Below are 25329 nucleotides of genomic sequence, written 5' to 3'. Positions count from 1 at the left end.
TTCTCAAAAAATATTGAAAAATGTTGAATAAAACTTGAAAATGTGTGATAGCTACTGATTTGGAAGGCTTTTGTAGAATCGGACTCAGGTCTTAGTGGTTTGTAGGTTTGATTGATTGATTGATTGATTGATTGATTGATTGCTTTATTAACCGTTTGCACAAAGTACAGAGGTACAGTACAATAACACTAAAAGGATAGACCCTGGTATTGCAAGGTTTAAAACCTACTGGTTGACAAGCAGTCCTGCCTGAAGCTCTTGTAAAAGCGGCAGATATTATGAGGTCTCCCAAATTAAAATAAGACTCAGGATTTGTATGTAGTTAAAGACAGCCAAGCCCCAGATGGTGCATGGGGAAAATGAACAAACACACAAACAGACACTAACAGGGTGTGTATAAAGAATAATACACAACAAAGACCGGATTGGTCCTCACAAATAACAGTACAAAGACTTGTTTGTCTGAATAAATAAACAAATCGTTACTAAAGATAAAGCCAGCGGCCAACAGCTCTTTGAAAGCCATAAAAACCAACCAAAAAAACAACAAAAAAAGAACTTAACAGTAAATTATAAACTTAACAGCTGTTATGACGGCTGAATGCGGATCAAGAGTTGACGTCAACAGTCTCATTAGTTTATCTAAGAGTCTCCCTGTCCGTTTAGCGTCCAGACAAACATGAAACGGAGTTCAAAAACTGTCAGTCCAGATGGAAAGAGGAAAGGCAGAGCTCGGCTGAGCACCTTTCTAGAGCGGAGGCCCCCTGACAGGCCTACTCGCTTCGGCACGCGATCCCCTAAACCTCCCCTTGAGTGTGACGCAAGAACAAATATAGCTGCAAGCAGCGATAAGACGGGACCAAGCAATAAGCTCTTTTAGGCTGCTCAACAGTGCCACTTTAGGTCACCCAACGGTATTCCAGCTGTTCGTATCCCAAACATACAGACAGACAGACGAGGTATGAGTTATGCCTGTTCAAAGTGCCTGTTATCGCTGCTTGCAGCTATCCATAGAATGTGTATAGAACATTTCACGCAAATTGCTCAGGTTTAAGCATTTTTCAAACTGCTCAAAATGGTAGAAAATCTGAGGGCGGAGCGTACTGGTTAAAGTGAGATGTGTCCCCCATGAGTCAAGGGCACATGTGGAAACAAGTGCCATGGCTTTTGGCCAAACGAGGCATGAGTTATGACTGTTCAAAGGTTTCATTTTCAAACGATTGCTATAGCTCCCCCCTTTGGCCAATCGGAGTAAGACTGGTATCAGTGCTATTTGGCATGATCGTCTACCATACTGTAAAGTTTCATAAACATGTGACGCTGCATGTATGTATTAGGGGCAGAAGAAGAATTTTCATAAAACTGCAATTTTCGTTACCATATAGAAAATAACCATAAAGGTCCACAGTTCATGTGTAGATATTTCCGTGCATTTTGATCAAAGATCCCGGGAGGAGATCGATTTTAATTGCTTTTCATATAATAAAAAATGGCGGGTGATCTAAAGATCAGAGGTCAGAAGTTTTATTGCTGATGGTCAAACGGTTGAGCTATGCCTGTTCAAAGTTTTCATTTTCAATTGAGTGCTATAGCGCCACCCTTTGGTAATTGGTTCGCGTCCTCTACCATATTGCCCAGTTGCACGATTAAGCCAGAACTGCTATTTTTGGCAGTAAGGAGAAGAAGAGGAAGAAAAAAACAGACAAATACAATAAGGGACCAAAGTCCCTTCGGGCTTGGTCCCTTAAAAATTGGCGCTCATGAACCGAAAACAGTCAATCTACAAGCTTACGTCGTGAGCTTGTAGATCGACTATTTTCTGTCGCACGCACCAATTGCACCCACAAGTACAACTCGTGTTTGTGCGGCCGCGCAACTCCAGCCATATTTGGAGTCGGCGCACCACAGCTCACTCGCATTATCCCGAGTGACGTAGGCTTCAACATTCATCAAGCGAGGGGGCTTTCGAGAGAGCCAGCGCAGAGCGCGGCAGACACTGTGTTCTCCCTCCATTTCCTTTTGTTGGGCTTCCAAACTGGCAACCAACAAAGCCATTTGCTAACCTCATTTCTGGGCACTGCGCAAAAATTCCAGTGTTTAATCAAGTGAGCACTGAATGTGGTTTCCAGGCCACATTATCTCAACACATTTATTATTATAAGTGTGTGTGTGGTCAGTGCAAGAAGGTAAGTTAAAGGAGGAGGAGAAAGGAGAAAAAAGGAGGGGAGAGAGAGAGAGAGAGAGAGAGAGAGAGAGAGAGAGAGAGAGAGAGAGTTGAGATAATCAAAAGTTGCCTTGCTCTTACTCCCTGCTCGTGTAGTCCTGGCATTCTGGGGTGAGTTTTTCATTGAGTTTGCAGGGAAAGGGAGATGCAGCCACTGAAAATATTTTGTAATGTCAGCTGTTATGATGGGCCGGTTCTCCGGGCCTTGGCTCCGCTACTAATGGCTAATGTGGTCGGAGATTTAAGAGGAGACAGAATAGGGGTGTCATCCACTGCGAAACCCAATACAATGTAAACCATTTATTCAACGTGCAAAAGATGCTCTTAGAGTTTTGACTTTATTCCATAAGATCTAACTTGCCCAAGAGTATGATACAAGCTTTCTGGTCCTCACACTGTACATCACTGGCTTCCCCTTTGCATTCTACCGGTTGCATCTCCACACGCGACGGCGCTCTGCGTGCCTCCTCGCATCATCACAAATTATCCCAGAATGTCTGCGTTCTGTTCAATCACCGTGGATGCAGCCAACATGCGTGTCACGGCCGATCACTAGACACACGCGTCGCCGCAGTGCAAGGCATGTTGGGTTACAGGTGCATGATGGGAAACCACATTTTTTATTATTTTAAAGTGATTCTAGATGTGAGCATGCCAAAGTCGCGTGAACCTCTAGTCATACAACTGTCATACATTAGCCAGTCTACAGCGGTGGTGGAAGTACTCACATGTTTTCATTAGGTGAAAGGTGTCAGTGCTGCAATGTACTACTATATGAAAGTGAAAGTCCGGAAATAAAAATTTACTTCAGTAAAAGTACAAAAGTATTGGTATCAGAATTGTAGAGTAAACGTACATTTGCTTCTGAGATGTAGCGGAGTAGAAGTACAGAATTTGGAAATACCCCAGTAAAAAATATCACAAAAGTGTAAGTACTTAGTTACTTTACACCACTGGTTGTACCATGTGCAATTCTTTGCTGTTTTTTCCGCCCTCTAAATAACAGGGATGCCAGGTTGAAAGTGGTTAAGCAATTCAAACCCCAGCCATCTGCAAAGTGTTAAGACAGAAAAAGCTACCTGTTCTGGGTAATAAAAATGTGCATGCATCTTCACCAGAGATTCAAAGAATCACATTTTAATTTCTCTCGGTTGCTCAGACGTACGTACGTACGTAGGCAGTGGAACATATGCTCCCAGAAAACCTTCATTTCGCCTGAACGCGCTGCTACATAAACAAGAGGCAGATTGACCCAGAATTCCCTCGGAGGCAGTAGAGAGGCCCTAAAAGTGACTAAATCGCCCCAGACCTGTGCTTTTGAATATGAGTCCTTGCTTTCTCTGTTGATTAGCTAATCCCATCTGGGTATTAGGCTGTCTGCGAAAACACTCCTTCAAGGAAAAAGAGGTGAGAGACACAGGGCGTCATTCCAGCTTAATTGCAGCCGAGGTTGAATGCGGGCCATTGTGTCTGTGTGCCCAAGGCCCTTCTTCATGGCTGGGCTACTCTAGACCATTGTGTCTGTGTGCCCAAGGCCCTTCTTCATGGCTGGGCTACTCTAGACCATTGCTTCTCAAACTTCTTTGACTCGGGGCACCCCTGTAAATAACCGTCTTCGTCCAAGGCACCCGTAAATTACATTGTTACTTTATAATAGAACCTTACATTTATGTCAGATTACATACATATGAAAATCTTTCCCCCTGAGATACAGTATGTCACGAGGAAAACTTAAGAGAAAATCAGTTTCCAGGATGCAGTGCAACTCAGTTCTAGAGAGTCTAAGTGATTAAACTGAAGTGACTTTGAGGAAGCCTGCTCTAGACTGAGTGGAGGGCGGCGCGGAAGGCTGGGGAAAGGTGTGTGAACCGGCCCGGGGCGGGGATACAGATGGATGCTCATTGCTCCCGCTGCATGCATACATGGGCTCTATGGCTTCCCAAGCAGAACAGAGGCTGCTGAGAATGCAGAATCTGGAGTGGATGCTCAAAGTATACTATACACAATGTCAATGAGGCAAGACAAGAGAGATTTTACTCGAGTAAGGAGCCAGGACTTACATGGCCTGTCAATGCAGTGGAAACCCAGTCTGGCTCATTGAACAACAGGGATGCAGTTTATGAGTGGTGCAACCACTATGTATGTGACTATGAGTACCCGTAGGGGCAAAAGTGGCGCTGTTGTGCCAGAAACAGAGAGAGAGAGATAGTGCTGCACTGTTGCCTGCTAATGAGAGAGAGAGAGAGAGAGAGGGGGGGGGGGGGGAGAGGGGAGTTGCACCACTCAGTTCACACAGGTGTGATTTTTATACCTGCCCGCAGCTACAAATATGGCTGATAGGAAACATGAGGGTCTGTTGACTGATTAGGAGAGATGAAGAGATGAAGAAACAGTCACTACTGTCTTAGGACATTGCTATAAGCATAACTGAGCAAACAAAGGAAGTAAAGTAGATTACATAATATAGAACACAGCTCATGGAGAAGAGTTACTAAAAATACCTAAAAGATACACTGCCTCTGGCTTATACAGTAGGATTCAACTACTTCTACCTTCTTATTTTCTCTCTCTCTCTCTCTCTCTCTCTCTCTCTCTCTCTCATGTAAAACACGTACGCTGTAACCACCCATTTTCCATATTTAAACTTTTTGTGCTTTTTCGTAAATTAACAACCTTTGGCTAAAGTTCTCCTCATTGTAGAAAGTAAAGATGCAGCCCTGGTGAACAGCTGATGGCAGCAGTGTATCCCTCCATGGTGCTGCATAGTGTGATGGTAAACATAGCAGCACGGAGGAATATGTCTGGACATGCACACTGGGCTTTCTAAGAAGGGGCTGGCCAAACGCTGATGACTCACTCACACACTTTTGCACACACTCGCTCACACAGTAGCTAGACATTCAATCCACCGTGCGCCCCCGCACACGCACAGACATGCACGCACACGAGACTGGGGTGGGGATTGTGTGTGTGTGTGTGTGTGTGTCCAGCTACTGTACATACACACACATGCACACTCACGCACACACGTCAGGGACGCACACACTCACGGGTATGCACACATGCAATGTATTGCGTGGAGACAAGGACACAAACACGCACACCAATACAAGTAATGTATTTATCAGACGCCTAACTTTTGTTACTATTCACTATTCTACAGCTGTTCGATATAGTGCGTTTACAAGCTCAGTGCGAGCTTGATCTGCTATTTTTAACATTTCTAAACAATGTGTGAAATGGTACTTTGGTACATTGAGTATATTTTGAAGCCAATACTTGTGTACGTTTACTCGTTTACTCTTAAATACAGGCCTTTTTCTTGTAACAGTACATTTCTATATTGTGGTATTGCTACATGTACTTTGAGTACATTACACACACGCCCACATGCAAGCACACGTGCGCCCATGTACACAAAAAACACATGCGCACACAAACATGCACGCACGAACGAACGAACGCACGCAGGCACGCACTCACACTATGTTCTGGTTCTATGTTCTGGTTCATAGATAGCTTTATATAGTGCAAGAATGCGTCAGGGAATTCCACCGACATGAGACGATGGAATAAAGCAAACACTGATAAGTTATACTGCTAGTAGGATTTACTCCATTATTGTGCAGAAAATAACACAGTCACGTCAGTGTGATCTTAAACAGTTGGTCTCGGGTTCCACCAAACTGACACTGAGGAGTTAAGAGCAGTGGACTCTCAAACCTTTTCATTCTCAAATTGATATGCATGCTATTTGGCTGCGGACGAGCCCCCACCTCAAGGTGTTTATTTTGTATTTTATTTTTCCCAGAAGAGATTTGTCTTATGGCGTTGGTAGACTGGACTCACTGGAAGTCGTCTTTTTTTGTTACGCTGATTGGCTGAAGGTGTTGTCTGTCAGCGCTGTAGTCCCGTAATCGTAGTCGAGACTCCATTCGCATTAATGGAAATGCGATTTCAAGGGGAGTGGTTACCAAGGCCACGAAATTATTTGACATGGCCGTAGAAAGGTAGAAAAGGTGTATGGAGCAAATCATTACTTCTGTTCCTGAGCGATTCTCACTAACCTCTACCATTCTGTGAGCTTCTGTTCCTGAGCGATTCTCACTAACCTCTACCATTCTGTGAGCTTCTGTTCCTGAGCGATTCTCACTAACCTCTACCATTCTGTGAGCTTCTGTTCCTGAGCGATTCTCACTAACCTCTACCATTCTGTGAGCTTCTGTTCCTGAGCGATTCTCACTAACCTCTACCATTCTGTGAGCTTCTGTTCCTGAGTGATTCTCACTAACCTCTACCATTCTGTGAGCTTCTGTTCCTGAGCGATTCTCACTAACCTCTACCATTCTGTGAGCTTCTGTTCCTGAGCGATTCTCACTAACCTCTACCATTCTGTGAGCTTCTGTTCCTGAGCGATTCTCACTAACCTCTACCATTCTGTGAGCTTCTGTTCCTGAGCGATTCTCACTAACCTCTACCATTCTGCCCAATTTCCTGTTTTAGTCATCATCTCTTGGTCTATGGCAGATAGTGATGTTGGAGTCATAATGTAACAAGCATTCTGATTGGCTGAGTTCGGAGGCAATAATGCACGGTGAATCCGCAGTATTAGGAGAGCAGAGTTCTCTCCTCCATGTCATCAGCGCCCATATAAATTCCAAAAAATGTTTAAATAAAAAATATTTTTACTAATCGAAAATGCCATCAATAGAACATATTATATTAGCGATAGTAGCGGAAGCTCCGTCTCTCTCGTGGGGAATGAATGGGGCATAATGATTTAAAACAAAACGTAGGGACGGTAGCTTTACCGTCCATTCATTCATACATACACACTGCTGCTTTCAATCATCTCCAGGGTCCTCCCCTTGTGAATGTCACTAACCACATGCAATTCTCTTAACTATCTTGGGTGGTTTCCACGAGTCCCCCACACACACACACACACTTCCATGTGTGTTCTCTCTCTCCATCCCCCCCACCCTCCCCCTCCCCCGCTGTGCCTTCCCCCCCATCCCTACAGCCATATTTCTCTGGGGTATGGAGTCGTAAAGATTTACGAGGGGTGCTCTCTCTCTCTCCCCCCTCTCTCTCTCTCTCCCCCTCTCCCTCTCCCTCTCTCTCTCTCTCTCTCTCTCTCTGTGTTTCCCAGTCAAGTGGTATGAGGACACAGACCTCAAGTCCTTTAGAAAACAGGTGCCAATTGTGTGCGCGTACGTACACACACACGCATAATTCACGTACGCAATACAACGCACGCGCACGCACGCACGCACACGCACACACACACACACACACACACACAACTTGTGAGGACATACAACTAATTGTAAATCAAGCCTAAAAATCTAGCATTTTTTAGAAACATTGAGGTTACAGGACCAGGGAAATGATCCTTGCATTAATGTCTATTTCTGAAATTCTACAACAATTGTGGGGGCATTAGTGCATGCACATACACACGCACAGTCGCACAACAATTTGGAGGCATTACGTTATCTATTGCGTGTCTCTTCCACAATACGTGAGTGCAGAAGAGGAACACACAGTCGGTGTGTAACGACAGCTGTTAACAGAGTAAAGCGTCGAGTGTTCATTTAACTCTGAACAGGGTCCAAACGGAACCAAATGGACCCGTAGAAGCCAGAGCAGGGCCAACAGCGCTGCTGGAATGTTAACCCATAGGGACTGGAACGCATCTGTGTCACCCAAAACTTTATTTTAAACTTTAGCCGTTTAGCGTGGCACGTTTAGCTGCACTACGAGCTTGTAGATCTGCTATTTTTGAGAAATTGTGAAAACGTGTGCCAATCTTTGAATATATTATTCTTTCACAGCAGACGTTTTTAACTCAAATATTTGCTTCTGTGGGGTCCCTAAAACAACATATTTTCAGCTGGGTATCAGTGGCCAAATACATACAATTCTGGGGGTCATTTTGAGCACCATTGACATAGAAACAAAGGTTTTTCAGAAAACTGTCAGGATTTATAGGCATTTTGTAGAATCTGGTCTCAATCCTAAAGTACATCTTGTCGCCGTCAGGTTAGAATCCTCTTATCTCAATATTCCTTTTTTGCCATAATCTATCTAGTTTGAGGTACATTTACCCACTGTACTGTATACAGGGCTGAAGTAGTTAATGTATGTTTTATATTAATAATCAAAGTAGTAACTAAAGTTTTTTTTAAATAAATGTACCGGTAGTGGAGTACAAGTACATAGTATAATACTCCAGTAAAGTACAGTACCATAAAGTACAGTACCTAAGTAAATACACTTACAGTAGTTACTCTACAAAACAGAGACTCTTTCCAAGACCTAGCAAACAGCAGGCGGTTCAGTCACACACACACACACACACACACACACACACACACACACACACACACACACACACACACACACACACACACACACACACACACACACACACACACACACACACACACACACACACACACACACACACACACACACACACACACACACACACACACACACACACACACACACACACACACACTTGGACAAGCCCAGACTTGCCTCTCATACGGTACACAGCTTAAATCCCCAGAAGCGCTACTGTAAACTCTGACGGTGTACAAAAATAGTCCCCTTAACCGGCAATGGTTAAATTTACACTGGGGATATCATTTGCAATGTACACACACACATTACAGCATGCAGCAAGCTTACACACGCGCGCACACACACACACGCACACGCACGCACGCACACAACGCAAACTGTATGCACAGCTCTATGTCGGGTGGAAATCTCAGTATGTCTAAAACTGTTACTTTTCAGGATTCCAATTCCAAAGCATCAAAGTGCAAGCTTCAAACGTTTTGAGCTCGTACATCTGTCACGTTTGCTGCTTTTGTGTGGCGCTGTACTGTGATCAAGTAGGGCATTCATTTATGAAAAAAATTAAAGAAATGGTTTCATTTTACGCTCTCAAGAGTTTATTATTATTGTTAAACATCTGCATTACTGCGGGAACCCCTTTTGGTGGTTTACCCTTTCAGGACGGGAACCCCCTTGTTGGGTTATTGTTGCTACTGTACAGTATGTACAGTATATTGGCAGCATAACATTTTTGTAATTTTTGTATTAATATTTGAAAAAAAAAAAATATTTAGAAGGAGTCTTTAGAATTGGAATAGTCCTAAATGGGTACATTTACAAGAAGTCTACACAATTAGAGAATGTAGAAGCGTTTAGAAATGTTTGCAGACAGCATTGAATTTGGACAAAATCTTATCCAACGATAACAAAATATTCTTCCGTTTTGGATAACTGTGTGGCTATATGTCATCAAATGTGTGGTTCCCAAAAAAAGTGGTTCCCAAAGTGGGGTCCTTGGGGGAGTTCCAGGGGGTCCCCCAGCTAAATGATAGTTTGGAACCAAATAGACCCTACTTATGGGTCTTTAACTCTGAGTGTACAAATGGAACCAAACAGACCCGTTAGGTTACCGTTTGGTAAAATTAACATTGATTTTACAATACAAATCTGAGAGATAGAAATTCCATTAAATGGGGGTCCGTAGACTAATGGATGTCCTAACCTAACCCTAACCGGGTTTCTGAATGGCGGTGTTTCTGAATGGGGGTCTGTTCCCCCCTGGCATATCTCTTCAAATGGGGGTCCGTCGGGCTAATTAAGTCTCAATGTGGGGGTCCTTGACATGAAAAAGTTTGGAAACCACTGACGTAGAATATGAAGATACAAGGTTTTTGCGCGACAGCACAACGATATGATGGATGTGTGTGTGGCAGCACCCTGCAGTGTGACGCTGTGTGTGAGTCAGTGAGTTCATCATTAGCTTATACGTAGCGCTCGGACACTTGCCAGACTGCCAAGAATCACATCTCCACGGTACTCTCCTCCTCCACTCCGCATTACCTCATATCTGACCCCACAGAAATTCATAATTCGCCCATAAAGACATTGAATTATGGTCGCGTACGGTCGGATCCGCGGAGGAGCTTGCTCATGTGTGTGGGAATGAAGCGGGGGTTGGGTGGGAGGGTAGTTTGTTCTGCCGCGGTCATTGGGAACAGGTATGCAGAACAGTTGACGGCATTTTTATTTTAGTTTTAGTCCTTGTCTTTTGAATAGTTTTCATTTAGTTTTAGTCACATTTTAGTCACCCCGGAATGTTTTAGTGTTGGTCTAGTTTTAGTCAACTAAATATCATTATATTTTAGTCGACTAAATCTACATCTAATCTTCGCTCTGCAACGCATTGTGAGCTTGTAGATCAGCTCTTGTCCACTAGTTCCTTCCTAACATTTTAGCAGTTTTTATTTGTTGACGGAATTGTCAATATATTTACTTTAGTCTTAGTTATAGTCATCATGGCTTAGTTTTCATTTAGGTTCCCATTTAGTTTTTGTCAGTGAAAAAAAGTCATAGTTTTAGTCTACGAAATCAACATCGGTTCTCAACATGAGGTTCAGAGTCCTGGGGGGGGGGGGGGTGTATGTGTGACTGTGTGTGCGTGCGTGCGTGCGGGTGTCAGTAGTGATTGAAAAGGAAGGAGAGAAGAAAAAAAGTACAAAATGAAGATTTTACTTTTTAATGCACTCTTTAATGGATTGGGGGAGAAGCAGAGGAACTGTAAAATGCATGGTCCACTTTTTGTCGATACCTCAGAATAAAAAAATTATATATGCTTCTCTTATTCTCAACGCTAAAGTTTCTTATTCAGTTCGGTGACGAATGGGGTGAGATATCCATGCAATCAACTTAAACACAATTTAGTCGATGGGCAACTTAGTCAAATTGGACATAATTCACCGAAGCAATTCATTATACCAAGTAATATTTTATTCTGTGAATAAAAAGGCCTTTAGAAATTGAATAAAATGCAACCAAACTTCCGTACAGCCAGTAGATTTTACAACTGTAAAATCCTCTAATTAATGTACAATAAAGGATGACGTCTGGCTTGCAATGTCATTTAAGAGTGCTATTACATCATTTAAATTCACCAGCACAATTGTTCAATTTTTTATGTTACGTTTAGGTACTGTGAAATCGTAACAATATCCATTTCTCTGTTATTAACTCTGTCAACATCACTGGTACACCGATTGGTTTTCAACTTGGGGTCCAGGGACCCCCAGGGTTTTTTTGGGGGGCTCCCCTCAAAAGCTACACTAAATCAGTGGTTCTCAACCTTTTCAGACCGTAACCCCCAGCGCACGGCGACACGTTGTGAGCTTGTAGATCGGCTATTTTCAGCACACAACCTAGTATAAAATCAGCCAACTGCAGATTGAATCGACTAATTATCAGAAGACTTTCGTCTAAATTCTAAAACTAGACTAAAACATTTCAGATCTAAAATCGAAACAAAGGGTATACTGTTGAAGTTAAAATGTGGAGATACATGGTTTCTGCGCGACAGTGACGACGATATAAACACTGTATTATAAGTTGGCGGTCGTATAAGGTGGCCGAATTTATGTCACATCTTAAAATACATCGTATTTTGTTGTGTTACATCGTCACACACACACACACACACACACACACACACACACACACACACACACACACACACACACACACTCTGGATGGTGCTTAATGCTGCAGCTGCTGAAGCCAGAAAGTGATCAAAAGGTGCACAGCTGGGTCAACTATTTTTAAAGCCCCAATACTTCATTTCTAATCCCCGTTCCTGTGCAGCCGTTCCAAAATAGGAGTCCAGAGAACAAGAGAGGTAACAAGAATTTTTGGGGGAAAGAAAGAAAATCAACGTAAAATGCTATTTCTGGAATAAATAAGTGCTGAAATCAGCACTTATGGTAGCCTACTCGATATCTCCCGAGGGGGGGGGGGGACCGATGCTTACAGACAGTCTTGTCACTGTCAGGCAAAAACCTTCTTTTTTTCACAAAATGTATGCCCTATTGGAGGGTGTATTGCAATAGTAAAATCGATCTACAAACGTGCAATTGCAATGTGTTATGAGCTTGTAGACCCTTTTATGTTTGCAACTTGAGCTTGTAGATCTGCTATTTTCTAAATATTTTTACACATTTCAAAACACAGTGAGTACTTTCTACTTTTGGTACTTTAAGTACATTTTGATACTTTTGTATAAAAAAAATCCAGACTTTTACTTGTAACCGAGTATTTCCATATTGCAGTATTGACACTTTCCACCACTGATTAGACAAGAGCAATAATGAAATGGGTATCCGTATCCGTTTTTGGACTGTGAACCCTTTGCCTCGCTGCTATAAGCCCTGTGCTGGGAGTTGTGGTACCATACCGCCGTGCTCCGCTGCATCAACCCTGACTCCATGTCATCCCACCGGGCGCAGCGTCAACAGCCATGAGTCCAATGAGTCATTTGCATGTTTTCGGGGTTGAGTCAGCGACCCAAAATATTTTGCCCAGCGTCGGGGCAGAAAGCTCGTATCTCCAACTCTCGACTTATTATATATTTCATTGTAAAAAAAAGGTGCCATGCCATTTCCGCAAATTTCTGATTGATTAGTTTAAAGACGCCAATTCTACAAATGCTTTCTACGTCAGTAGTTCTCACACATTCAAGATTTTTCAACAAATGTTCAAAAATAGCAGATGTACGAGCTTGTAGATCTGCTATATTTGAATAGCCAAATCTAAAAACCAAAATGACACAGATGCTTTCCTGGTTGTAATGGTTTAAGACAAGTTGACGTGAAAGTGGTTACAGTACATGTGCATGTGGGTTTAAAACAAATATTGAGCAAATTAAAAGTATTATCAATAGAGTTTTGGACATACAAGGTTTCCACCCGAGATCGACGATTTGCATGTTGCTGCTCTTAGTGAAAAAGGGAAGCCCCCAAAGGCATTGGGATCTCATGGATGTTGGAAAGATGCTATCGGACTAGACCCAAGAGTGTTGCTTTGCACATACATTTATGGAGGGGTGTAAAACCACGCGTGGAGAAAACACTGTATATAACAGGGGTTGAACCTGTATGGCTGAGAGTTAAGAGTTAAAGGTGCCGTTAGGTCATATTTTGGGGGGTTAACTCATTGAATGCCAGAATAAACACATCGTCTATAGCGGCCCTGCCCTTTTTCAGAGCGTTTTCAACTAACCGTTGTCAAATCATATCAATCGATATTATTATTCACAATGATCCAAAAAAAGGAAAAGAAAATGTGCCATCATAGCCAGGAGGACCACAATGGAAACAAGCCTACAGGACTGTATTTGTGTTTTAGCATTGATTGTTAATTGTTAATAATAGTTGTTGATGTCTGACTGTACCAATAAAGTATTCAATCAATAAATCTATCAATAAACCAGCCACTGACGTGAGAGAGCACAATTGGGTTCCATTTCATTTCTCAGAGTCATAAGGGGGTCAATAAAGGCTTACCTTCGGCCTCTCGAGGGGACCAGTGTCCCGAGGGGGCGCAGGGTCGGGGGGACGAGGAGTTGGAGGCGTACTGCAACAGGACCCTCCCCTCTGTGCATTTATCACACACTGATCCCACTTCTCTAGGAAACCAACAGACATGCACAGCAACCAACTTAGATACAGTCCAAATGCAGGCACACCGTCTCTGTCGGGTGGAAACCTCATTACGTCCAAAACCTGTGATTCTAATTCAAAAGCAGCACATCTACAAGCTGGAAACACGTCAGTGGAACTGACACCTTTGATGCTTTTGTTTTGTGTGAAGATGTAGTATAATGAAGTAGGGTATTCAGTACGAAAAAAAACACACCCAACATTTTGTTTGACATAAGAGGTTTCTATCTGACAGAGAATAATGGAGATAAGAGGTTTCTACGTAATGTAACCATTACCTGTCTAGACTCTTGGGTCTATCTGTCTGTCTGTCATGTCATTTAGCCTCCTGCCAGTCCTGTGCTAGTCTCGCGTAGCTAGACAACTATTTCACAATCTCCGAACGTTATATAGAGTCTGGAACGACAGCTCCCGAAATACGAGTAAGGAAGCTGCCATTTCCGTTCACAAATATATAAAATATATTTAAAAGTATCTTACCATCTTTACATTTTATGTTGTTATTTATATTTCTGCTAAGCAGCAAGCTAGATGATTTCTATTTATATTAGGAAAAATGTGCGCGACTGTAAAGACGATACAGAAGTGGAGAGGAGGCTCCTCTTTCGCTTTATTGCGTAGGAACAGATGGAAGGAAAAGACAGGAGCCAAATTCCAATTCCAAAAACCTCGGCCACTCACACTTGATCATTCCATCATGGTGACCTGCAGAAATATGTGACCATCTTGTGGACTTCACACAACTTACATGCAGGTCTTTAAATACGTGTCCTAATTACCACTAGGGTGAACTCTGCTAATAACAAAATTGCAACGATTTACATTAGGACACTGACATGTGATTGTCTACACGATTGTCACATATTTCAGCAGGTCACCAATTTCACCGTAACACCACCATGCTGGAGTGAACGAGTGTGAGTGAGCGAGTGGCGATGGTCATGTGACTGGGCGCCACCATGGCGCTCATCGTTGGCTCTGTGTCAAATCTTGCACCGGAAGATTGATGAAATACATGGCAGTGGATGGAGCCGGCTGGACTAGCTCATAAACAAACACTATTTATAAACGAATGAAATCGGTCCAGGAATATAAAAGAATACATATAACTGCTGTGTTGCTTTTCAATGTGTACACTGTATAATTTCATAGAGGTATCTAAAGAGCACAAAGTACGTTTCTGAACGTGCCAGGTATCGCGAGAAACCCACAGTTTCCAGACTGGCAATAAAATCTCACCATACATCAGAGACAGAAACGTATGTAAATTATGTACTGTGCACATCAAAAAGCAAGTGATTAGAAAACAACATGTGCCATCTCTTATTTTATATTCCTGAACCGATTATATGACAAAGGTCGTTCACATTCGTTCATAAATAGTGTTTGTTCATGAGGGTCTAGCCGGCTCCATCCACTGCCATGTATTTCATCAAACTTCAAGTGCGAGGTTTGCCACCGATGAGTGTCGTGTGTCATGTCACGCCCCAGCGTCCAGGCACGTGACTTCATGTCTCTTCCTTCTCATCTGTTCCTAGTTTATCGCTTGATAGATTCCGTTGCTCTAGACTGTATGACGGAAGCATTTGCAAATTGTGAGAGGCAACAGTCTGGCCACACGAGACGAGTCCTGTGCCAATTGTGAAATGTTGACATATCCTGCTTGTCAATTGCATTCACCTGTGTGAGGTGTTAGGTCTTTAATAGTTAGTCTGTCTGTTAATACAGTATACAGACTAGTCTCTTTATGTGTGGCTCATTTCACCTGTCATAGAATTGTCCGGAGATGGGCGGGAACCACTCCAGGGTGATGGCGTTGTGATGCTGCTCCACCACTTGGGGCGCCATTGGTACAGGAGGCGGCTTGGAGGCCGGCTGCCAGGTCTGGTAGATGAGGTCCAGGTAACAGTGCATCCTCGCCACCTGGTTCAGCGTGAACGAGTCTGTGCACGCGTCATCTGCAAAGGCAAAAATATCAATTATACAACGGGTCGATTCGAGGAACCAATCTGATTGGTTGAAACAGCTTTCTAGCCGTGCTTAAACGACAGGATTGGAACACCTAATCAAAACATAGAAATGTGTTGCTAGGCTAGCGAGTTTCTCGTGACATTTGTGGTCATAGTGGCTACATCTGACATTAAGAAAAATATTATTTTTAGCGAATATCTTAGTTTTAAGGTCAACATTACTTAAGTCAACTCTGGTTTAGTGTGGCGTTTGGATTAGTGATGGGAGGGACGATGGGGTTTTGTGTTTGTGGGGGAAAATGCAGATGGAGGGACATTTTGTCGCTGTCGGTCAGAAGCCTCTTATCTCCATATTGTAACTTTTTGTGTTAAAATACTTGCAGGGTCGCAAAGCAAGGCAGCAGCTCTGCAAACTCGAAAAGCTTGTAGATCTGCTACTTTTGATGCTTTTCAATTTGAATCCGGAAAAGAAAGAATTTAATTTTAACCCTGAAAAGTTGCAGTGTTGGGCATAATTTACAGAGACCAGACTTTTCGTTCTTTAAGTACATTTTGATACCAATACCTTTGTACTTTACTCAAGTAAATTTAGAATTCCGGACTTTTCTATATTGCATCATACGCAAGTACTTTTTCCCACCACTGCTTAACGTACTGTACGTACTTCGGTTAACGGCGCGCCGTGGGGGGGACTCACCCGCGTAGCTCATGTAGTTGTTGAACGGGGTGTGCGCGAAGTGGCGGCAGCCGCAGGTCTCGTTGCCCGGCTCGGGGTCATGGCAGCCCTTGAATTTGGGCGTGGGGTTGGTGTCGGCGCACAGGTCGCCCGTCTCCATGGAGGGCTCCGTCTCCAGGCAGGCGTCGTTGCACGACTCGATCTCCGAGATGCCGCGGAACACGTGGTACAGGCCGAGGCTGTGGCCGATCTCGTGCACCATGGTGTCCGTGTGGCCGAACGTGCCGTAGAACGAGGGGTTGAGAACGATGCCGCCTGGAAGAAGAAAAAGCAAAAACAAAGTGACCCGTTTACACCTGAGGACACGTCTATGTCGCCTTATAGCTTTTAACCCATTCTGACCTGAGATCAGATTCATACGAGGTTTCCACTGGACACACACTGGTCTGATGAACCCATTCTGACCTGAGATCAGATTCTAAAAATGTCAGTCGTTCTTCGATTTTTCAAAAATAGCAGACCTACAAGCTCGTATCGCGCCACTCGGTGGCGCGATATGAGCTTGTAGATCTGCTATTTTTCAATAGCTAAAGCATAACATGATGCTGCCACCAAAATGGGTGCCCGGTCAGAATGGATTAAACACTTTAGCAGGGCAGAGTGTCCAGTTTTTCATGTGTTTATGAGGTGACAGTACTTCATTAGACCCCTTGGTGTGGTTGTTATGTGGAATGATGTCTTCCTTTTGTATTTAGGGTTTCTTCCTAGAGGCTGAAACCTTGACAGTCACAGGTTCCAATGAAAAAACTGTGATATATCATCCCTCCCTTAACCCCACGCCTTATATCATACATTAACAGCTGTGGGTTCGGCTTCAGTCCAGGTGGATCACCACCCACAAGGCAAACCAGGCATACTTGAACTGGTGGGCATGTCCATATAAAAACAACATTTTAACAAATACTGTACACATACTGTATACTGTAAAAAAAAATCTTCTTCCTTTATACCTGGTGATTATGTTTTAGGGTGGCAAAAAAATCACAGCACTCCATCTTTTAAAAAAGACGTCGAAAGACAATCTCGGCGGCAAATGAGTTAATGCCCTACTCCATACTCGTACTACAGCGCCAAAAAAGTGCCAAAATTGGCGAATCAACAAGCTCAAAACGTGGATCTGCTACTTTTGAATTTGAATCGTGAAAAGTAACAGTTTTAGACATACGAGGTTTCCACCCAACAGAGACGACATACAAACACATCATCATGCGCAAAATGCAATTCAGAAGCTTTGCATGCTTTTTTCACACATAATACAAACGTCTCCTCCCAGCGTAAAAAGGAAGTGTGATGTGTTTACGTAGGAGGACCCAGACAATGTATTATTCATTCATGTATACTCCTGCTTCATTATCACCTTCCTCCTCCCCCCTGTCAGAGCAGAGGCGCTGGAGACACAAACTGCTTGGGGCTTGAACCGTAATTACTCAGAATCAACAACCTGTACTGCCAACAAAGTGGCGTGTACATGCATGAATTAATGAATGTGCGTACGCGTGCGTGCGTGTGTGCATGTGTCTGTGCATGAGTGTGTGTGTGTGTGTGTGTGTGTGTGTGCGTGCATGTGTGTGCGCACGTGCATACCCAAATGTGTCAGAGCTTCCTTGTCCCAGGGCCAAGTGGCGACTCCGGCCAGATCCTCATCGGATGAGTTGGCAAAGAAGACGTTCAGGTGAGTGGAGCCGTCCAAATTCAGGGTCTCCTTCAACTCCTTCACGTCCAAATAGGCTCTGGAGAATGGAGAGGGTTTTTAGGGGCAATTAATTTGTAGTTACTGTACCGCAGGGTTCCCAAAAAGGTAGATCGTAGATCACAAAGGCTGTACAGGTAGACCACATGACATGCACCTAAAAACATATATATATATATATATAAATATATATATGTATATGTTTTTAGGTACATATATATATTTATATATATATATATATATATATATAGATCTCAAATCAAAAGTGAATTGTATACAATATGGTTGAAGTGGTCACAATGATTGCAATGCTATATTAACATGCCTGAGGGGGGTTCCATATGAATACAAGTCACTTTCAGAGTTATGGGGAGGTCTGAGATCCATGTGTTGATTTCATCGACTAATACTATGACGAAAAATGTCCGTCGACTACCTGTTTTTACTGACGTTTTTACACGCATCTACAATCTCACAGTGGGCTTGTAGATTGGCTATTTTCAGCAACTGAAAAATCAGCCATTACAACGCCATCAAGGCCTGCCAAAATACATTTTAATCGACTAAATCAACTATAGATTTAGTCGACTAAAATCTTATATTTAGTCGACTCAAACTAGACTAACACTGAAACATTCCAGGTGACTGAAATGTGACAAAAAACTAATGAAAACTATGACTAAAACTAAAATCAAAATTTGCTGTCAAAATCAACACTGCTGAGAAGCACTGCTCCAAGAGAGCCTCTAAATAGGATCCTGTCAATAAGAGTGATGAGTTGTCACTCACAACTGGACGTGTTGCGTCACAACACAACACAAACACACAACAACGACTGACTGGTAAACATGAGGGGAAATTACGCACGAGATACAGCTGGGGCAGACAGGAGCATAGAACTAGAAAAGGCTAGATCAGGGAACGAAATACATATCCTTGCTGTGTCTGGCGCACGCACGCACACACACATACACTACTTCTTTTTAAATTGACACTCAACTTGATCATACTACACTGTCACACACAAGCATCAAAATTGGCAGATCCGCAAGCTCGGATTGCCTGCGATTGCTACATTGCTGGTAAGTGACTAAAACTAGCATGAACATTTCAACTAAAATATGTTATTTTCAGCATAGAATACATATTAAACATGCCGTTGACATATGTTTTACTGTGTGTGTGTGTGTGTGTGTGTGTGTGTGTGTGTGTGTGTGTGTGTGTGTGTGTGTGTGTGTGTGTGTGTGTGTGTGTGTGTGTGTGTGTGTGTGTGTGTGTGTGTGTGCGGTGTGCAAGCCTGTCCGATTGTCCGGAGCTAATCTCACTAAACTGCTGGACCGGTCAGTGCCAAAGTTCTTGTGCACAACAGTAGGCCAACTCAGTACATCCACATATGTTTTATATTTTGGGGGGATATTTAACTTTTAATTTCATAATGGAAGTCAACAGAGCTTGGACCCGGGCTGAAACTGTGCCCAAACGCTTTCATAATGTTCCGATTATGAACTGATACTTACATAAGAATTATCCAACTTTTGTTTTGTCTTTGTTTTATCATCATCATCATCACCATCACTATTATTTTGTACAATATTTGATTAGCGTGGCGTGTCTGTCTGGGCCAAGGAAGACAGACAGATTACAATCATATTTACATTAATTCTCTGAACACATAAATGTGGATCTCCAAAGAGCGTGGCTGGTGGTCCCGTGCTGATAGTATCAACACGCTTAGTCAACTTTTGGAAGGCGAGGATAATCGGTTGCAAATGTTGTCAGTGTCGGTTCGTTGTTTGCCAATGGGTTAGCAAAGCCTTTGCAAAATCAGCAATGCCCCCAGATACACTAATATGACCTTATCTAAAACAAAACACCCAATATGTCCCTAGCATCACAAATTAGATTCGCTTCGGATGTTTTGACCCACTCCGGGAGACCCGTTTGCCCAACGCCGTGCTTGTGTGTGCTGGGACACGATTTAGTGAAGCAACACTGGCGCTGGACGAACCTGCCGCCGCAGCAGCATTGAGCCGTAGAACATAAACCACTTGATCCCTCCAGCTTATATCTCCGATTTCACCGTTGACATTTACTATTCTGTCCATATCGGGTTACAACTCGGACGGGGCTGAGTCTGCTCTACCGAACTGTGCAACGCTCAACACGGCAACTCGTGCCCTTTAGGGTGCTCGGTGGTGTCTCCCGTGGTTCAGGTTCTATGGGGAGGATTTCAGTGTCATATGTACGGATTTTGGGGGTTTCTAGGCGTGTTCACATTGTTTGGGTAATATCGGGTAGTATTATACACCAGAACCCAACTATGCACGTTATAAGTAAGTAAGGTCGGAGAGGCTTAAGGTTGGTATCAGCCGTGAAAAGCGAGAGTCTATCCCCTTTACATGGCGCTATAGACCCCTGGTCTAGCCACACCAACCATCCCAGCTCCCAGTACTTGCCGCACCCAAAGCCGTGCTACTCATACGCTGAGTTGGCGGTGCCCGGGATCGAACCCATGACCTTGCGGTCCAAAAGGCAGGAGCTTTAGCGACTGAGCTACCCGGACACTATACATAACATTATGTGATGGGACCATTGCAAATGAACTCAAGCCCCTCTGAAGTGAACCGGTTCACCTCTAGCCCCCGTTGGGGTTCAGTGGGTTCACTTGACCTGAACACAAAGCACTCCATGTTCACATCGCCCTTTGAATTTGAGCCTTTTACAGTCAGTGGTTCATTGTATTTGAGACTATATATACTCTATATAGCCAGCGGTTCTCAAGCGATTTCGTGCGGGCCTGCGGGGTAGTTTCGGGTGGGCCGCGAACGCTTTTGGGATTTCAAGTGGGCTCTGTATTCCATAAAAGATAGAGAACCACTGATCCTATCTGATATTAATAATAATATATACGATTTATATAGCGCTTTTCTGGGTAACCAAAGTACAGACATTTTTATTAGAAAAACTATTTAAAAGGTTTAAAAGGTTAAAAACTAGAAATCAAAATAAAAAAATGACAAACATTAAACTAGAAAGGCAGAAACTGTGTGGGCTCGCTGAAACCCCGTAATGTATATGCAAGTAGAAAATGTATTAAAGCTGAAGAAAATGTTTAAAGAAATGACAGCGGAAATGGCCTGGCGCCGTGATGATTGATGGTGACGTGAAGTGAAGAAAAGTACAAGCATAAACACCTGTTACTTTTCAGGATTTAAAATAATAATAATAATAATAATAAACAGCAACAGTAGCAGATCTGCAAGCTCAACACGAGCTTGCAGATGTGCTACGTCTGATGCTTTGGTGTGACGCTGTGGTGTGATCAAGTAGGGCGTTGATGTATACGAAAAGAAAGTTAAAATATGGAGATAAGAGGTTTCTGTCCGACAGCAACGTAATGCGAGTATATCCTTCGACACAGTATTGTACTGTCGATTTAATCGACTCAAATCTTATGATGTTGAGTCGACTGAAACCAAAACATTGCAGGTGACTAAAATATGACTCAAATTGCATTTCATTCCAAATACTGACTTAATCAAAATTTGCTGTCAGAATCAACACTGTTCATTATTTCCATCCAATACAGCAGGGTGACTGTGAGCTGGGGGGGGGCACTACACTAGCAGAGGACCAGGGGGTTAAGCAGAGAGAGAGAGAGAGAGAGAGAGAGCAGATGATATATAAGGTCCCTCTTCCTAATAATTTCAGGAATTTCATTATTTCCTCGGAAAATATTTGTCCAGCTTTTTTGGCCAGGCATGAGGGGGAGAGAGGGGCCATGGGGCTTTTAATGCTGAGATGAGTAAGTGAGCGCCGGGGTGGATAGAAGCCGCCTGCGACTACTGTACGGGTCAGAGCCTGACTAATTTACCTTCAATTACGTCTAATGCACTTGGCTCGGTTACAACAACAGAACGTGCATCAGATGTTGAATGAAGGTGGATGGAGACACACACATACACACACACACACACACACACACACACACACACACACACACACACACACACACACACACACACACACACCTGAAAACAGCAGGTTATAGCATGACCAACCAAAAACGTCTGTGTCGGGTAGAAACCTCTTATCTCCATAATTTCACTTTTTGTGTTTTTTCTCCAGTGTTGATTTTGACAGCAAATTTAGATTTTAGTTTTAGTCATCGTCTCTTGAATAGTATCCATTTAGTTTTAGTCACATTTTAGTCATCTGGAATGTTTTAGTCGACTACATTTACAGTTGATTTAGTCGACTAAAATGTATTTTGGCGGGAGTCGATGCCGTTGTAATGACGGATCTTACGCAATCTCACAACGCGTTGCAGCGATCTGCAATGTTCAGCATGCAACCAAGTATAAAATGACTTATACTGGATCTCTTGTCCACTAGAGTCCCTTCCTAACATTTTAGTCTAGTTTTTATTTGTAGTCGAAATTCAGTATATTCAGTATATCCAGTCTCTGTTTTAGTCATCATAGCTTAGTTTTCATTTTGTTTATGACATGCTTTGTCATAGTATTAGTCGACGAAATCGACACCGTTTCTCCATGAATTAACGCTCCACTTGATCACGCTACAGCGTCACTCACAAACGCATCAAAAGTAGCAGATCTAAGAGCTCGAAGCCTGGGCTTGTAGATCTGCTACTTTTGCTGTTTTTTGGCAAACAACGTTTTTTGGACATGTGTGTAATACCTAACATCCGTATAACAATAGAATATATGCACAATGAAACTATAAGTATACACACACTGTTTGTACTATAGTTTCATTGTATAGATATTATACTACTGATGTAAGGTTCTTAGTTTGATGACTATTTCTATGCATTACCTTGTGTTGTTCTTGCTTACTGTAAATCGCTCTGGATTAAGTAAGAGCTGCCTAAATTGTGCATGTGTGCGTGCGCGTGTGTGTGTGTGTGTGTGTGTGTGTGTGTGTGTGTGTGTGTGTGTGTGTGTGTGTGTGTGTGTGTGTGTGTGTGTGTGTGTGTGTGTGCGCGTGCGCTGTGCACTGGTTCCCTACGTAAGGTCCTTCAGGGGGGTTTACATGGGATGCCCTGCTAAATGATTGATAGGACCCAAATGGACACTTGCAGGTCTGTGTAACTCAGGGAGTACAAGCAAATGTAACCGAATGGACCTGCAACCAAAAGGGAGTGAGACCTTGTTTCCCCATGCAGCAGGCGACAACAAATGTCTTAAAAGTGTGTTCATAATGCGTTGAACACACTTTTAAGACATTTGTTGTTGGGCTGCATAGCAAGTGTTACCCATATTTCCATATGGGGGTCAGCGGCCAATTACATATCATTCTGGGGGTCCTTGGCATGAAATAGTTTGAGGACCACTGATATAGAATTATAGGGTTTTGTAGAATCTGGCCTCAGTCAATGGGTAAAAGCTCTTGATCTATCAGTCATTCCCCTCAGATTCAGCACAAACATTGGAATTAAGTAATTCTACTGCTATGCCACCAATATGTGGATCATCGGATTCAATAACGTATGTGGTATCATAGCTCCAAATGGACCTGTATACGGATATACATGTAACTCTGAGAGTGTACTACAAATGGAACAAAATGAACCCATAATCTCAAGAGTTGTGGGTTACAGCTTTAACTAATCACTTAAACCCACTATACTTAGTAAAAACAGAAAAAACCTCAACCTCCTTAGATCCTCTTCACTAGACTCCTCTCCTTGTCAACCTCCTCTCTTTGTCACTATAGCTATGCCTCTGCTCCTTAGATCCTCTTCACTAGACTCCTCTCCTTGTCAACTGTAATGGGAATTTTAGAATGCCAACTACAGTGGCAGATATATGCATTATTGGAGGGTTGTGTATATATCTTCCTTCCATTAAGTTTCTTTTCTCACCAATGTGCTCAGTCTAATTCATGCAGCTGTCAATCCAACAGCTGACTTGACTCCTCCACACTAGACTCACTAGACTCCTCTCCTGTCAACCTCCTCTCTTTGTAACTATAGAGCGTCACAGTCCCTCCCCCTTTCAGAACGACGAGTGGCCCAGGAAATGAAATGCAATGCATTTCTCCCATAGGATTTTCTTTAAGTATTTATTTAAAGACGGTTACGCCGCGGACAAAGCCAACTCGGATCGTGACAAATCATGACAATGAACACAATATTTTGGGCAGATCAAATCATTAGAAAGAAGAAAATAAAGGCAGGAGACAACACTATTTGTTTTGTTTTTCTTCTTATAAATTATTTGATCGGCCCAAAACATTGTGTTCATTGTCATGATTTGTCACGATCCGAGTTGGCTTTGTCCGCGGCGTAACCGTCCTTAAATAAATACTTAAAGAAAATACTATGGGAGAAATGCATTGCATTTCATTTCCTGGGCCACTCGTCGTTCTGAAAGGGGGAGGGACTGCGACGCTCTATAGCTATGCCTCTGCTCCTTAGATCCTCTTCACTAGACTCCTCTCCTTGCCAATAACGCTTCATCCCTAAGTGGCCTGGTCGCCCCCACCTCTCCCATCCCATCCCATCCCATACACCCCTCACACTCTCTCTCACCCCTCCCTTCTCTCCCCCCCGCCCCCCCTCTCTCTCTCTCTCATGTATTTTTCATCATGGATGAGCCACTGGGGAAGCACAAGATTTTCCATGCATTTAAACACACCACTCTTCAGGCATGTCCTGGGAAGAAACTTTAAATGACTTATGATCAGAGAGAGATAGTTGTGTGTGTGTGTGTGTGTGTGTGTGTGTGTGTGTGTGTGTGTGTGTGTGTGTGTGTGTGTGTGTGTGTGTGTGTGTGTGTGTGTGTGTGTGTGTGTGTGTGTGTGTGTGTGTGTGTGTGTGTGTGTGCGCGCGCGTGCGTATGCATGCATGCGTGAGAGAGAGGGGAATGGAAGGAGAGAGACAATTAGAGACAGAGAGAAAGAGAGAAACAGTGAGAGACAGAGAGAGAGAGAGAGCGAGAGAGAGCTAGAGAGAGAGAGAGAGGGAGAGCGTGTCCTGGCTGATGTCAGTGCAGGTCAATGTGTTGTGAGGTGATCCGAGGATAGGTCGGGTGGCTCAAACTGACGTGCTAATGCTTTTATAATCTGATATACAACTACGACACCTGAGAGAAAAAACTGTTACTTGTCAGAATTAAAAATTGAAAGCA

The 25329-nt window shown here is 43.1% G+C and overlaps 1 protein-coding gene across 5 annotated transcripts in view; it reads right to left on the bottom strand.

Moving 5' to 3' along the window:
* The window catches only part of pappaa (pregnancy-associated plasma protein A, pappalysin 1a), a 182490-nt gene that overhangs the window by 133261 nt on the left and 23900 nt on the right, over window positions 1-25329 (bottom strand). For all 5 annotated transcript variants that reach the window (XM_083793928.1, XM_083793929.1, XM_083793930.1 and 2 more), the window contains exons 4-7: window positions 18070-18215; window positions 16447-16740; window positions 15545-15737; window positions 13624-13745 (exon numbers count right to left, since the gene is read on the bottom strand). In XM_083793928.1, coding sequence (XP_083650054.1) covers window positions 13624-13745; window positions 15545-15737; window positions 16447-16740; window positions 18070-18215 — 755 coding nt within the window. The remainder of the gene's footprint in view (window positions 1-13623; window positions 13746-15544; window positions 15738-16446; window positions 16741-18069; window positions 18216-25329) is intronic.

The sequence above is a fragment of the Protomyctophum parallelum genome (assembly GCF_964188405.1).
Source record: "Protomyctophum parallelum genome assembly, chromosome: 21".
In the NCBI taxonomy this organism is placed as follows: Eukaryota; Metazoa; Chordata; class Actinopteri; order Myctophiformes; family Myctophidae; genus Protomyctophum; species Protomyctophum parallelum.
This window is presented reverse-complemented; position numbering and strand designations above follow the sequence as displayed.